The sequence below is a fragment of the Pseudochaenichthys georgianus genome, chromosome 16 (genome assembly GCF_902827115.2).
Source record: "Pseudochaenichthys georgianus chromosome 16, fPseGeo1.2, whole genome shotgun sequence".
NCBI classification, from domain to species: Eukaryota; Metazoa; Chordata; class Actinopteri; order Perciformes; family Channichthyidae; genus Pseudochaenichthys; species Pseudochaenichthys georgianus.
In genome coordinates this window covers 7,028,730-7,045,323 of record NC_047518.2, presented here as the reverse complement: position 1 = coordinate 7,045,323, position 16,594 = coordinate 7,028,730, and the positions used below count along the sequence as shown (strand labels likewise).

Here is a 16,594-nt window from a genome sequence, read left to right as displayed (position 1 = left end):
GGTACCGCCCACCAAGTTGCGCCGCAATTTTGTAAACAAACTAGGCTTGTTTGAGACACATTGCGGCTCGCCTCGAAAGTAGACGAGAGTAGCCGATCTCAGCCGGGGGAGGTGTCAAAAACTTCGTCTTAAATCGGACAGCTCGGACTCGGAGTCGGCTTGACTGGCTGGGTTTGCAATGGCGGAAATTGATTTAATCTTGCCATTTTAAATGATGTATTCAATAAATAAGGTTAAACCAAATCATTACATTACAATAGATTTTATTTTAATGATTTGGTTTAACTTAAAGAGAAACTTTATTGTTATTGCACATATTACAGGTACTGAGACAACGAAATGCAGTTTAGCTTCTAACCAGGTGCAACAAGCAGTGAAGTGGAAAGTAATGTACACAATCTACAGAATAACATGTATAATGAATTGAATGATGAATAAACAGTGGGGTATTAATACACTAGATATCAGCCTGTGAGCAGTATGAACAGTGTGTATGAATATGCTAAGATATATAAAGTATGAAAACGGTAAGCAGTATATATAGATATTAATTTCATGATGATAAACATTGTGGAACAATGATGAAAAATGGGAATGGATTTGGCGACGTAAAACTGACACAAAACAACAACAAACTTTTGCCAGCCAATTGGAGAGTTTCATCAGCAGCACGTGGTAAAAACCACCAATGAGCGCTCAGCTCCAGATACCAGCGAGCCGTTTCCCATCAAGCATTTCGCTTCCGCAGCTCGTGGAGAGCAACTGCGCCAACTCGCCTCGCCTTGCTCTCAAGGCTGCGGGCGTCTTTGTCCCGCGAGATTTCAAAGTCTCATGTGGGCGAGCCTCCAGAGCAAGTCGGACAAAATGACTAACCATCATGCAACGCACTAGCAAGACGTTGATCGCAACTGCGCAGGTCTGCCCAGGTCTTGCTTGTCTCAAACAAGCCGACTAGTACAGAATCACTGTAGCCACGCATCAACCAATCAAAAGAATGTAAACTGTCGAACAGCCAATTAGAAAATAACATGGCTGTATCCGGGTAGGATTTAGACATTCTGCCCTATACTTTATAGACAGGTAAGGGTTTCAACATTTTCCAGGATTTCAATACTTTGATTGAATACATTAATCAGTTCTTTACACATGGTGCTCTTTTTAGATTTCAGGAACTACTACCTTTCCATGGGCCGGAGGAACAGGACAAGTGTGTCCGGGGCGTGTTATTTACAATATCGGACAAGTAGATCTTTCAATTGACTTGTCCGGCGGACAAGTGACGTTTTTCGACCTGATTTATTGACAAATTATTGATACATTCAGTTTACAAAAGGCAGAACTCATTCGCAAATTGTACGTGTCCGACATTGTTCGTTTAGAAGTGTTAGTTTCGGTTCTGCTTGTCGATTCCTAAGGAAATGCATCGCTGCTTTCTGTACAGTTAGACGGGGGCGGGGCGGGAAGTGTAGCACAGTGGCAGGCTTGGGAAGCAACACTCGGTTCCGAGTAGGAACAAATAACAATGTCCGGTACCGGGATTAATAAGAGTTGTGAGGACAGGAGGCGAGGCCGAGCCCCGCGGACTGCAGCTCTCTCTATGCTCCGTATCAGCTGATCGCTGCGGCTCAGCGTCTCTCTCTTGCGGCTTTCACACCAGCGCTTTTCAGTTTCTAGCTCCGAGCGGGAGCTTTTCTGATTCAGCTCCGGTTTCCCTTTTCAGCTCCCGCTCTGTGCACACCGCCCACTGGCGCCCCAGAGCTGCCCTTGCTGCGTCATGACGTGACCGTTTACATCGCTGATTTCTCCCCAACGGAAGCTCACAACAACAACAACAGCGTCGGGTCGATGATCGTGTTGCTTTTAATCACACGAAGCCAGAATAAATTGAATAACGACTTCTCCAACCTTATACTTTGCTCCAGAGTGCCGTGGTTCATTGTTTATTAATGTGTTTCTGCAGCATTTACCGACCGCTGCAGTGCTGCTCTTCCACGGGAGTTTATTCTCCCGTTAGCTCCCGGTTAGCTCACACTGTAGCGGCCGCTCTAAAGTATTCACTGTCCGACTCACACAAGCAGCTGATGCATATCCCCAGTTCCCCTTAGCCTAAGTGAATGTGTGTCAGTCTGAATTGACACTGTTTGGTATCACAACGCTGTTATGAAAGTGTCTCTGGTATAAAACGGGTGATGTTAGCATAGCAACCGAAGCTAAACTGACTACTCTAATCCGATAGCTGCAATAATACAAAACAACACGTCTGCCTCTCTCCACAATGATCGATAACAGTGAACGGATGGTCAAAGTAAGGCACAAATAAACAGAATCACACGAAGCCTGGTTAGTGTTGCCTGACTTTATAAAGTGTGTTTATAAGCACTACTGCTTGTAGGCAGGCATAACAGTCGACCCATGGGAGGTAGAGATGGGCGAGTCATGATTCATCCGGATCATAACCCGGATCCTAGTAATGAGCCGGTCGTGACGAGTCTCCCTCTCGATTAACCCGAGTCCTTTGAGTCCTACACCTGATGTGACGTAACAATTAAAACTATAAATTGCGTCACTCTTTACTCTCTTTATAACGTGTACAATCACATTACAACGTTGTTGTATCCAGAGATCCAGCAGACTCGTCGCCATGCACGAATCAACAGCAAATGCAGCCCCTCCTCCGGCTCCCGCGAGAGTCCCGTGAGTCGTTGGACTCGCGGGAGCCGTGAGTGAGCCGTGAGCCGTGAGTCCGCAAATCTCTGAGTCTGCTGCGACTCGTCGAGGGAGCCGTGGGACTCGCGGGAGCCGTGGTATGCCCATACATGGGACTCGCGGGAGCCGTGCGAGCCGGAGGAGGGGCTGAGTCGCTGTAGATTCGTGCATGGGGACGAGTCTGCTGGATCTCTGGATCTGCTGCCTGCTATATGTTACGGCTCTGAGTCCTCGTAGGCTACTGGTCTCTCTCGATCATTGACCTGGATTCACGGATCCCGCGATTTTTCCGGCTCTAAATTAAGTTTCAGTGTAGACTTCTAACAAAATGGTCATGTTGTGCAACAGTCTCCTGTAATAATATCTGCATTTCCAATAAGGATCTTACTTGGAAACTCGTTTATTTTGAACATGGCACACAAAAAGAAACAAATGATAGAAAATTGCAAAACAGTTAGAATATATAAAATGTAATTATACAATTATTATTATTATTATTATTATTATTATTATTATTAAATGAAAACACAATTGTGCAAAATTAGCTTAAGTACAGGAACATATTAAAATAACTATATACATATAATGCAAAACACTTATTTTTTAAAATGCACACACACACACACACACACACACACATGTTTTATTAAAGCAAAAGACACTGTGTAGCGGAGGTTAATGTAACGTTAGTTTAATATGCTGGTTAAATGCAACAACTTTTCGGTTTCACTGGTAGGATTTCTACGATCTTGGTCATGCTGACTCATATGACTCAAATGACTCAAATGACTCGTATGATCCGGATCTCTTCAATGATTGACTCAGAAGACTCCGAGTCCATAAAATGATCCGGATTTGCCATCTCTAATGGGAGGTGGGTTTAGTTTCCTGCACGCCTCGACGTAAGCGACGTCACCTCTTAGCTCCAAAGCTCTTGCCTCTGGACCGACAATTTTTTGGAGCTGGAAATGAAGCGGATTCCGGAGCTAAGAGCCGGCGCAGCTCCGGTGTGAACTGGAAAACCCGGCGCTTTTCAGGCTCTAGCTCCGAGCCGGAGCTGAAAAGGCGCTGGTGTGAAAGGGGCATCTCTCTCTCTTTCTACACACAGCGGATCCGCTGCCCGTTTAACAGCCTCATCTTTGTCAAACTTTCTTATGTTCTTTCTCTAACACGTAATGAAGGTTATTAAGCGTTTTAACTCCTGTGTTGTTAATATTAACCACCATTTCCTTTATGAAGTGAAGCAGCCTCCCTGTCTGTCCTCGCGCTGTCCTCACATCCCCGGACCCCCAGACTCGGAGGAGCAGGATGTCAGTATTGTTTATGAAGCAGGGTATAGAAAGTACATTATGGAAATGAAAATACTATTTCTTTACTTTTACAAACAGTGAGCAGCTGCAGCATGTGTATTGCAGGACGTGTGTAAGCGTGCAAGCGTCTTTGCGTTGTAGAAAAACGCTAGGCCTATAGGCTATAAATATAATGTATTATTATTATTAGGTTATGTCCTATGTGTTGGACATGTGTGGTTGGACTCTGTCTCACAGGCAGTGTAACATCAGAGGAGACTGGGCCAATTGTACATTCTCAAACTGCACCACTTAGAACTAAATAAACAATGCAGAGATTATTTTTATATAATTGTATTCAATAACCGTAAGAAATTAAACAGTATGTGATTTGTAAATAGGAATACAGATTTGACTTAATGTTTTCATAAATATATTTTTCTCCCAGTTTGTCATGGGACTTATTTTTACTCTCTCAAAGAACCGGAACCGAAAATAACCGGAATCGAAAAGCAGAACCGGAATCGTTAAAATCCAAACGATACCCAACCCTATGTGTGATGCAGTAAAATCTCACTTCTCACTTACGTTAGCGGTGTCATAAAAACCGTGGGAAAATGTAAAATACGATGACGAAGAAGAAGATTCCAGTGGCCCCAATTTTTGTCCATTCTGGACAAGTGAAAAATGTATTCGGACAAGTAAATTTCCAAACTCACTTGTCCATGGACAAGTACTCTCTAAAAACTTTTTCTCACACCTTAGGTGTGTGAGGAGTTCCTGGAATATCAGCTGATGGATATCCCCATGGTTCCTTTTTTTAAAGGTGACCGGTTTGAGCCAGTTTGAGGCTCACTAAAATAGCTCAACTTGTTCTAGTGCTCCCTCACTCTAATGCCGACGCGGAGAGGGTTGCCACCAACACCTACAACAAAAAACACACACACACACACACACACACACACACACACACACACACACACACACACACACACACACACACACACACACACACACACACACACACACACACACACACACACACACATGAATTTATGTGTCATTTATCAGATAAGACCACCGTCCCCACCCAAAGCCCCGCCGCTGCCAAAATCTCACTCTGAACTCTGTTCAAAACTTGAGAGCCCTGCTACAAGTTACACTGAAAATGCAATGCTTTCTACTAACACAATGTATTTTTCTCTTTACATCTTTATAATTGTATGCCAAATACTCTTATACAGATAAATACACATTTTAGACTTCACATTTTATTGTATGTTTTTTTATCAGGTTTATGATCAATTCAGAAGATAAGTTATCTATAGCACTTAATTTTTTTCACAATAATAATAAAAGCTATTATGCAAGTCAAAGACAGTAAATGCATAACTTCATCGACTAAACCCTTTTAAAGAAATGCATTCTTTGAAAATGTATTACCCATAACCACCAGGAGGTGGATCTCTTCCATAGGGGACACTCCTATAGAAGGGAGGACACACACTCCATTCACACATGGTTGCCTCCCCCTCTTGCATGAAAAGTGTGCCTGTGCATGAGGCAGTCGGGAACATTCAGCAGTAGTAGTGCCTTCCCTGCCTGGCTGCATTCTTACAACAGATCTGGGGCAAGAAGACATCGGATCATGCATTGAATCAGAGACTGGTGGAGAAAATGGTGCAGTTTCTGTCTTTGCTAATATAGAGCAGTGGAACTTGGGTTTGTTAACAACATAGATTATTTTTAAACAATTTAAACTATTTTTGACAAACATGGGGTGCTCCTCATCCAGTGCACAGACTGTTGATCAGGAGAAAAGACCAGGTACAAAGCCAGAGGAGGCCAATGGAGATACAGTGGGTAAGTTTGAACAATCTATGTTTAAATGTCTAAACGTGTCTAGCTTAGTGTATGTTTAATGAATAAGCATACCATATGATTTATACACTTACTCTACATGTACATATGTAGAGTAAGTCACTTTTATGCAGTCAAGGCTTGCTGAGGGGTGTGTGACTCTGCTCTGGAACACTGTGTGCTTTCTCACTCTCTTCTGCTTCGAAGCATTCTACAGCAGCCCATGTAGAGAATTATTCATGTTTACCCATTTTCTCATTGCTCCCCAGAAGTGGTCAGCATTTATTTTTAATAAGCTTGGTATCCATTCAAAATATGCTGCCAGAAACTGAGTGTTTTGGCTTGTGAAATGAGAGTTATATTGTGTGTTTGTGTTTAATTCTCCGCTCCTCTCCTTACCAAAGCCAATTGGGTATTTACATGTACATGAAGCTAGCTTTGTCAAATGTAGTGAGGACTTCATACAACTCTGACAGTAGCACCGTGTGAAAGCCAGCTGCTTTGTTCAGCAGTGCATCTGCAGCCTGAGGAAAGAGTTGTGACCAAACCATTTTTCTGCCAATCTACAGTAGTCTGATTTGTGAATTAAATTATGTTTCCCTACATAGTGTGCATGCTTTTTGTGCTTCCAAAGTCTGAATACAAAGTTTTCCTCAAAAGTGAGTTGCTTAGATTGCCATCTGTTTATGCATGATATGGAGTGTTTGACACTGCTACAGGAATTTAGCGCTCGCACAAAACAATGGATGCTGGATATCAAAGGAGAGGGGCTAGGAGATTGATGGCTTTTCCAAAAAGCCCAAATGCTTTTTAGGCTATCCTGGAATTTCTGAATATATGTTACATCTGAACTTGCAGTCATGCTCTGTAGTTCTTGTTTTGTTTGTCGTTTGGATTCTTATGTGCAAGCCCTGTGTACACTGACCGTGATTGTTTATTCATGCGTGTCATCAGTGTATGATGGTTGTACCATTGTCTCTTCAGCCTGCCAGCTATAGTAACCTGGAAAAGCTTTCCAGACTCTTACAGAATTCCCACAAGAAAACCACTTATTGTATTTCTCAGGAAGGCTTCTACAAATGAATGGGTGGAGTTTTCACCCATTACAGTCACTGTATGATCCACCACTGGTCGCATCCCCTGACCGGGCCCCCTATACTTTACATCCCATCCCTCCCTCTACTCTGTGTTATAAGCCATCCATGGCACTTATTTTGACTGGGATCATCTTTGGCTGCTAAATTATGTTGAAATTCTGGTCATCCATGCTTGGAGAGGCTGTCTATGTCTTCACCAAAACTGTTTTTAACACCAGTTCAAGCTGCACAACAGTGTGGAATACTCTGTTAGATCGTATGTGAGCCGTAAACTGGACACTAATGGAAACATGTTTAAATTCAATTAAGGGGAGTCATACCATAATAACAATTAAACATTTTTTAAAACACTTTTCGTCAAGAATGTAAGTCTGCAGTTCTGAACTCTTAGTTGAAACTTGATATTATTAGAAATATTTCACTTGCATGGCTTACCCACTTTTTTTCTCTGTTGCGTTTCTTCCAATGATTTATTTTCATTTGAGTTGCCAGCCTGTCACATTCCTTTCCACCCATTATTCCACCCATTACTCTCAGCACTTCTGACAGACGAATACATTCCGGAAGCTGTGGCTTCTGAACCATCCACCCATTCTGCTCTGTCTTAGCTGGTGTTTTTGTAAATAAATTAGCTGCAAAACTTATCTAGAGAGAAACTGTCAGTTAAAATGTCCTAGGCTGCCATTGATACTAAATTCATGTTTTTCCACCTGAGGGCTTGTTACTTGTTCAAATATCTAACAGCAGCATTAAGAAGGAGAATGAAGGAAGGGTCTCTCTCAAAATGCAGCAAATGCATTGTCATGTGTATTTCATTTCCTCAGAGAGTGACATGCATGTCCTCCGGGCTTTAGACAAAGACTGGCTTCAATAAATCACATTTTTAACCAGGGAAATTAAAGAATGTTTTCTACCTTGTTGCCTTTATTTTCTATCTCCTGCATTCCATAAGTTAAGCTGTTGTTTGGATTTGTATTATTCATATTATTTATTAGATTGACTTCAGACATTTGTCTTTGGCCTTTTACAAGAACAGCAAAATGATATGCAAAAACATGCTGATAGGCAGATTAAGACAATAAAATACAGGAATAATTGAACACCCTGCAATATAGAAGTCTATTCTTCGTTAAATGTCACCTTAGGATGCATTTGAATTCGGCCATTAGAAATGTTGTTATTGAAGCCTACTGTAGATTAGCTCGCCAACCCCCAAATAATGTTCAATTTAATTAAATTAGGAATGTTTTCTTCATTATTTTTGTTGTCAGGTAGTTACTGTTACAGATTAACAGGGCATCACATAGGGGAGATGTAGATTGATAATATGCTTGCAAGTCGTACATCTAACTATAAAAAATGTTGTGTTGTCCACCCTGTTTTTACAGCAGTCAGAAATGGCTTCATTGCAGAAGATGCACAAACCATCGAGGACCAGATACAGTTGCCTGTGCAGACTGCCTTACCGGACAATTTCCAACCAGGAGCCGATGATGAAGCTGATGTTGTGTTGGTAGCCCTGGAGGCCCAGGAGGATCTTGGGTCTGGGGAGGACCTCCTGTCTGCTCCTGAGCCACAGCTAGAACCTGTCAGCCATTCAGAGCCAGTTCCAGAAACTGCTGCTCCAACTGAAGCCTACACTGAACCTGAGGCTGCACTACCCCATTTAGAGAAATCCGTCCCTGTAGAAACTTTACTGTCTGAGGCCACTCCTGTGGTCGAAGCCCTGGTTGAGGAGGCCACTGCTGATCTAGCTGTGCAGGCAGAGGCCCCTGCTGATGTAGCTGTGCAGGCAGAGGACGCTGCTGATGTAGCTGTGCAGGCAGAGGACCCTGCTGTTGTAGCTGTGCAGACAGAGGCCCCTGTTGTTGTAGAAGAGGCAGCAGCTCTAGCTGTTGAGGCCCCTGCTGTAGTGGCTGCTCAAGTGGAGGGAGAGGCTCCAACTGACAATTCCGCTGCTACCTCAACAGAAAAATGTGTATACCCAGAACCATTTGAATCTGCTGCCCCAGCACCAACTGAAGCCCCAGCACCAGCTGTAGCTGCATCTGCAGTCCCAGCACCAGTCCCAGTACCAAATGAAGCCCCAGAACCAGCTGCACCAACAACTGAAGCCCCAGAACCAGCTGCAGGACCATCTGAAGCCCCAGCACCAGCTGTAGCTGCAGTCCCAGCACCAGCACCAACTGAAGCCCCAGAACCAGCTGCACCAACAACTGAAGCCCCAGCACCAGCTGTAGGTGCAGTCCCAGCACCAGCACCAACTGAAGCCCCAGAACCAGCTGCACCAACAACTGAATCCCCAGAACCAGCTGCACCAACAACTGAAGCCCCAGAACCAGCTGTAGCTGCAGTCCCAGCACCAGCCCCAGCACCAACTGAAGCCCCAGAACCAGCTGTAGCTGCAGTCCCAGAACCAGCCCCAGCACCAACTGAAGCCCCAGAACCAGCTGTAGCTGCAGTCCCAGCACCAGCCCCAGCACCAACTGAAGCCCCAGAACCAGCTGTAGCTGCAGTCCCAGCCCCAGCACCAACTGAAGCCCCAGAACCAGCTGTAGCTGCAGTCCCAGCACCAGCCCCAGCACCAACTGAAGCCCCAGAACCAGCTGTAGCTGCAGTCCCAGCACCAGCCCTAGCACCAACTGAAACCCCAGCACCAGCTGCAGCACCATCTGAAGCCCCAGCACCAGCTGTAGCTGCAGTCCCAGCACCAGCCCCAGCACCAACTGAAGCCCCAGAACCGGCTGCACCAACACATGAAGCCCCAGCACCAGCTGCAGCACCATCTGAAGCCCCAGCTCCAGCTGTAGCTGCAATCCCAGCACCAGCCCCAGCATATACTGAAGCTGGAGCACCTGAAGCAACAGCCGCAGCACCAACTGAAGCCGCAACACCAATCGAAGCAACAGCCACAGCATCAACTGAAGTCGCAGTACCAACTGAAGTCGCAGCACCAACTGAAGTCGCAGCACCAACTGAAGCCACAGCACCAACTGAAGCTAAAGCCCCATCACCAGCAGTAGTAACAGACAAGGCTTCAGAACCAAGTGAAGTATCAGCATCGGACGAGGCAGTACACACTCTTATAGATATAAAGATTGCTGCAGCAACTATTCCACTGTTGCCTCCATTATCACCAGTCACTGCAGCTGCTCAAACAAAGGCAGATCCCTCACCTAAAGGTATGAAACTCTAACACCGATCATTGTAAGTAAGTTTACCCTGTTTTCTTTAATAGTCTATCATAAAAATCTAAAATCCATCATCATTCTTTTTAGTAATCTGTTCCAACAACAGAGACTTAACAAAGCAGATTCAGTTTTCTATATGTGACAATAGTGGGAGATATATGTTTTTTTAACACCGTTCTGTATTTCTTGAGGCAGTTTACTGCTCAGTGATTTTACATGATTAAAAATCCTGACAAACCTGTAATTCAGAAACAAAATAAACTATTCAAAGGCAGTGGCGAGCCGTGACTTGTATACCTAGGCCCTCTGACCCCCCTTCCCTCGAGAAGAAAAGAAGAGTTATTACGTCACAGCGTATACTTCAGCGGAATATCAAAACAGCGGCCCGGGGTGCAAAACCCATCAATGACAGCGGCACCCACAGCCAAGTAACAATTACAAATGAATTAAGTCGGCACGGCGGCCCACATTGAAAATGACTTAGGCCTACCTTTGATGATCAAATCACTTAAACACAAAGTCCATCCTCCTGTCCTTTTGGATGAAGCACTTGATGGCGGGGTCATGCAGCTGATCCTTTGCCACTCAAGTTTATCATTGTAACTCAATCTTGAAAATGACTCGGTTAATACTTTCGCAACGATGTCATCACTATCACTGAAGTGAGCCATCATGAACGAACTTATGCTAATTATAAATCTATCGATTAGATTTATGATTCGAAAATAATAAAAGTAGGGTAGACATGTGGATATTATCCGGCTGAACAAAACGTAGCATTTATCTAACAGGTTCGTTTTCCACAGATCTTATTTCGAGCTATTTTCCAAAATCCTATGGAGAAATTCCATTGCTTTCTGTCGAGGGAATCCGAGCGCAGCTTACTTCCGGGTTTTAGGACGCGTCACTGCACCACTTGCATAGTCCTCACAGCAGGCGGAACTTGTCATAAATTCCGCAAAAATAAAGCCCGCCCATTTAGAGGGAAGATATGATTGGTCAATTATACTGTCATTTGACATTACTCTCTCATTGAGTTACGGGCCCTCTGTGAATGTAGAGAGGGACCAACAAGCTCTCCCGTCTTCAATCAATCAATCAATGTTTATTTATATAGCCCAATATCACAAATGTTACATTTGTCTCAGTGGTCTTCACAGTGTGTACAGAATATCAGTATGACAATACGACACCCTCTGTCCTTAGACCCTCACATCATACAAGGAAAAACTTCCGAAGAAAACCCAGTTTAAAGGGAAAAATGGGAGAAACCTCAGGGAGAGCAACAGAGGAGGGATCCCTCTCCCAGGACGGACAGACGTGCAATAGATGCCGTGTGTAAATTGAAAAGATAATACATTTGCAACATAGGTAGTCCAAATGTTTGGAAATGCATGTGTGTATAATAGGAAGATGAATCCACGAGGATATCCATCCAGGACCGATGATCCAGGACCACAGCCACGACTCAAGATCCAGCGCTCGCGATCCAGGACACAGGACCGCAGGATCATCCATGACTCCGGATCCCAGTGTATATAGACACCAAAAAGAAAGACATTTGGGGAAGCTGGGTTAATCGGAACATGAGAGTACTCAGGTATAGACAGAGAGAAGGAAGAAGTAAGATGTCCCCCGAAAAACTAAGCCTATATCAGCAAAACTAGCGGCTGAATCTAATCATCCCTAACTATAAGCTTTATCAAAAAGGAAGGTCTTAAGCGCACTCTTAAAAACGGATAGGGTGTCTGCCGCCCGAACACAAACTGGAAGCTGATTCCACAAATGTGGAGCTTGATAAGAAAAGGCTCTGGCTCCCATTGTACTTTTAGAGATTCTAGGAACAACTAACAACCCTGCATTCTTGGAACGCAATGCCCTAGTAGGACAGTAGGGTATAATGAGTTCTTTAAGGTAAGATGGCGCCTGCCCATTAAGGGCTTTGTAGGCGAGAAGAAGAATTTTAAATTCTATCCTGTGTTCTATAGGGAGCCAGTGTAAGGCAGCCAGAACAGGAGTAATGTGGTCCCTTTTCCTAACTCTGGTTATAATATTGCCTAACGGAAGCATATATAATGTGAACAAAATAGGTCCAAGCACTGAGCCCTGTGGCACTCCATGGCTAACTTTGGTTTGCGTGGAAGATTCATCGTTAACACATACAAACTGAGAGTGTTCAGATAGATAGGACCTAAACCAGCCTAAAGCAGTTCCCTGTATGCCAACTAAGTGCTCTAGTCTTTGCAATAGGATATCATGGTCGATAGTATCAAATGCAGCACTGAGATCGAGCAAAACAAGAATAGAGACAAGTCCCTTGTCTGAGGCTATTAGAATGTCATTTGTGACTTTAACCAGAGCTGTCTCTGTGCTATGATGTGTTCTAAAGCCAGACTGAAAATCTTCAAATAAATCATTGTTTTTTAAGTAATCACACAACTGTTTTGCGACCGCTTTCTCAAGAATTGTTGAGAGGAACGGAAGATTAGAAATAGGTCTATAGTTGGCTAAAACCTCTGGATCGAGGTTGTGCTTTTTAAGAAGCGGTTTTATCACTGCTTCACAGTTGCAGAGACGACATTTAACCCTTCACATTCCAACAGAAACTGAATAGGCAGATTCGAAGGATTTATTTCTTTGGAAATATTATTTTAAATACAATTAAATCAAGTTATTTTGGTAAAACTAATGAAAAATGTAACAACAAAAACCTATTTTAAAAGATATTTTTAAAAAAACGTTTTTTTTTTATGTTTTCAAATATAATTTTTTTGAATATCTTAGGCCCTCACAGAGGGCCTAGAGGGCCCTGACGGCTCGCCACTGTTCAAAGCATATTCCAATTCAGTTTTCTATATGTGACATTAGCGTAAAACCATGTTTTAAACTACATGATAGTCACCGTCCACTTACTGGTCGGATGGCTGCGTTTTTGGGTGGAGGTCAAACATTGCTACTAGCTAAAATAGCTGGTAAATCTATGCAAACATGCTTGCCAATTAGATGTGTAAACAAGCAGTAAGGGGATAGAACATTAAGAAATATTTCAGTGTTTTAACTATTATTTTTTACATCCAGGTAAACGATCAATGACCCTTCACCAGCCATGCAAGCCAATCTATCTTCTTGTTACACATAAAGACAACGTTTAACAAATTCACCCCCTTGAAGGGGCTGCCATTATAACTAAGCGGGTATCAAAAACACACATGGCAACAACAAACTCAGTTTACCATAATTGTCATTGGAATAAACAATACTTATTCTTAGTCCCTGCCTGTCCTGTGATCGGTCTGAGCTGACAGGATGAACAGGATATTTTTGGGCCGTGGTGATGAACAGATAACACAGTGTGAACAAATAAACACACTCTGGGAGTGAGAAATTAACGCTTTTCTTGAGTGTGTCCATTTTACCAAGAGCATGCTAACAGTACAATAGATTCAACTCTCACTCAATGTACTCTATTGTGAACTGTCTTCTATCATACCGTGTTGCTTCAAATTAAACAATATTTGACTTAATTTGACTTAAACCCAAAGTAATTTAGCACTAAGTAAATGCACAGGACATCTGGTGGTAATTTATAAAGGAATACTTTACCCACAAAATGACAATTTATTTATAAATGTCTCACTCCCCATGTAACCTTGAATTATTGAATACAACTTTTCTCTTATGTGTTCTCAAAAGCCTCCAGGCTGAAAGAATTGGGTGTTGTATGGGAGAGAAACTCCCTCTGGAGGGAACACAGGGATTTATTTTAACAATATATTATAGTTATCAGATATATATATATACACAAAACGTCTCTGAAGAGTTTGTCTCCTAATACCAAACAGATAATTGTAGCATCCCATAAACCCCTCTGTTTCAGGCAGTTTCAAAAGTGCTGATTCTGTGTCTGTAGCTTTAAATGCAAATGAGCTGCTGCTGGCCACGCCCCCCTGCAAGATGCTTGGTTTAAAAAAACATAATGGTGCTCTAGGAGGAGATTCAGGTGATAAGGTGGGTTACCTTGGTTGGTTTGTGGCTAATCGTTGCCCAACCAAAAAAACCAGTTGTGACATCGGGACTTCAGTTGGTAGTATACACCGTGAAGTTGTTTGCGGCCTGCCAGTAAACCCAAAGCAGAAGAAGAAGAAGAAGTGACGTCAGCGGCTCCCTCAGGGACTTATTCTGGTGTGAACGCGATCTACTAGATTGTTCCGGAACTAAAGATTTCCGAGGAACTAAGTTCTGGGAACTATTCCTGGGAAAAGTACTAGGTGTGAAAGCGCCTATTGACATGCACAAAAACCTAATAGGGTCAAAAGGGGCCCCTCCCCCAGTCAAATGAATCAAAAACAATTCTGTTTTTTTATTCTGTTGTTTTGTGCAGTCTGAAAGCAATATAAATAAAGTTTACAGACGATAAACTTTGTTTTTGGCGCTTGCCAAACTGTACATCAGATGCTATGGTGATATGGTGGTGAAGTTTTCCTTTAAGAAGCAGAGCTAGTGGTTTCATTTCCTCCTGCACTCCACCCTTGACTGTCAGAGAACATGCTGTACTTTTAGGGCAGAGATGCCTCTACAGGCAGAATGTGTATAAAACTGGTCTGGTGAAGACAAATTGCATAACATCTACAAAACCTTTTCTCTGGAATCTATGCAGTATGCATACCAGACCATTCGCCATACAGTATTGTGAGTGTAAGTTTAGAAACCAGGTGAATAACTAGTAACCAGTTCAGCAGACCTGGATGTGACAAAGAAGGGATGCTCTCCTGTGGTGCATTGTTACAGTTGTCTCTTTAGTTTTGGTGAAGGTGAAGCCATATGTTAAACGAGTGAAAGTTTCCTCTGTATGAAGTCTGCAATGTCGATTGTATTGTATCATGTATTGATTTCCTCTCAATGTGTGCGCAGTGACTTCTGCAACTGAAGCCTCTCAGGATATAGAGAGCGTGAAAGCCAAAAAGGAGGATTGAGTTGGTAAGAGCACAACCACAAACCAAACTCAATACAAACACAGTATGATCAACTCTGTATCCATTATACTGAGTATCATTTTATATATGTTCAGTGAAGGGTGCACATAACCAACCTTTAAACCGGGTGAAAACGGGATAAATGCAGTAGAGAAGGGGTTTTTGATATTGATAGTTAAATATTGGTGATGTGATGTTTGCTTTATCTGACAAAGGTAATGTAATTAAAACACTGAATAGTGGGGAAGTGTACATCACTTGTATAAGGAATGACTCATTATTTTCTTCATCTTTTGTTTTTAGAGATAAGAGATGCACCAAAAAACATAAACCCAAAGCTACCATTGGAAGAAAACTGGAAGGAGAACAAGACAAAGCAGTAAATGCTATATTTTCAGTATTGTCATCAGCGCTTGCCAAACTGTACATCAGATGCTATGGTGTATGGTGCCCTAATAACATATCAGGATATTTCCTTAATGTGTATATATAACCTTTTTTAAAGGTATTATACTGACACCTTATGTGCCCTTAAGCTACGTACTTGATATGCAGGTCAAACAAGCCATTACAGGACAGGCGAGGTGAGACTAGAGGGTGCAATATTCTGTGAAATCTGTGAACTCCTGTGTGCAACACACTCTCACTCCATAATCGTCCAGGAGCGACGTTTGGTCAGGGTCCCGTGGCGTGCAGTTGTGACGCTCCGAGGCTCCTTCAGCTTCATAAAGGGTCGCAAATAGCTTTCAACTGATTCCAATGTATTCCCATCTGCGGCAGGATTTGACGCTCATGGAAGCACGGCATTCGTTTGTGTCGGCTGCCCTTAAAGGCAATGTCAGCATCCATTCCCATTGGATAACGGAGAATTGTACACCCGGAAGTAAGTATTCCCCTTACTGTCGATTGATTTTACAGTGATATCTGCACTACTCATCGACTAAAAAACACCAGATTATCCTTGTTAATTACACAACATTGATTGGTTTAAATTGCGTGCAATGCTTTTGTATTTTTCCCCTTCGATTCGGAGAAACAAATATTTTTTTAAAACACTACACTACCCAGAATCCCCAGCTATCGTTTAGGACTACACCATGTGCTCTGTTTGACAAACCCCTTGATTAGTTCTCAAGCTCTGTGATTGGTTGACCTCCAACTGCATTCCATATGAAAAAAAAAGGTTTCGTAAAAGATAAAATCATACTTTATTCAGCAGTGCTTGCTTTACTCTTTGAAAGTCATCACATGAATGCATTGTAATAAATGGTTCGGCTGCATTAAATATATTACACATCTGTCGTAGTTCTTTATTTTTATTTATCTACAGAGATCGGGCTCAGAATAGACCGGAAACTATTATTTTACCGTTCAGTTTGAATTTCACAATAGAGTTAGTAGTAATATTTTGTTTTGATATTATTGTTTTTTTATTTAAACCACTGGGTCATGTTAAGACCATCTTTTCTGTGTTGCTG

At 42.6% G+C, this 16,594-nt stretch overlaps 1 protein-coding gene across 1 annotated transcript; it reads left to right on the top strand.

Moving 5' to 3' along the window:
* Positions 1-5,569: 5,569 nt before the first annotated feature.
* LOC117461203 (uncharacterized) lies at positions 5,570-16,061 on the top strand. The gene is made up of 4 exons (XM_034102982.2): positions 5,570-5,858; positions 8,341-10,134; positions 15,055-15,120; positions 15,420-16,061. Exons 1-3 carry the CDS (start codon positions 5,771-5,773, stop codon positions 15,114-15,116), a joined length of 1,944 nt encoding a protein of 647 aa, XP_033958873.1. The 5' UTR covers positions 5,570-5,770; the 3' UTR covers positions 15,117-15,120; positions 15,420-16,061.
* Positions 16,062-16,594: the final 533 nt, after the last annotated feature.

Excerpts from the sequence above, each read along its gene's own strand:
- LOC117461203 (XM_034102982.2), top strand. The coding sequence starts at position 5,771 with ATGGGGTGCTCCTCATCCAGTGCACAGACTGTTGATCAGGAGAAAAGA. Across the intron at positions 5,859-8,340 it reads GGCCAATGGAGATACAGTGG|CAGTCAGAAATGGCTTCATT; the intron begins GTAAGTTTGAAC and ends CTGTTTTTACAG. Across the intron at positions 10,135-15,054 it reads GGCAGATCCCTCACCTAAAG|TGACTTCTGCAACTGAAGCC; the intron begins GTATGAAACTCT and ends ATGTGTGCGCAG.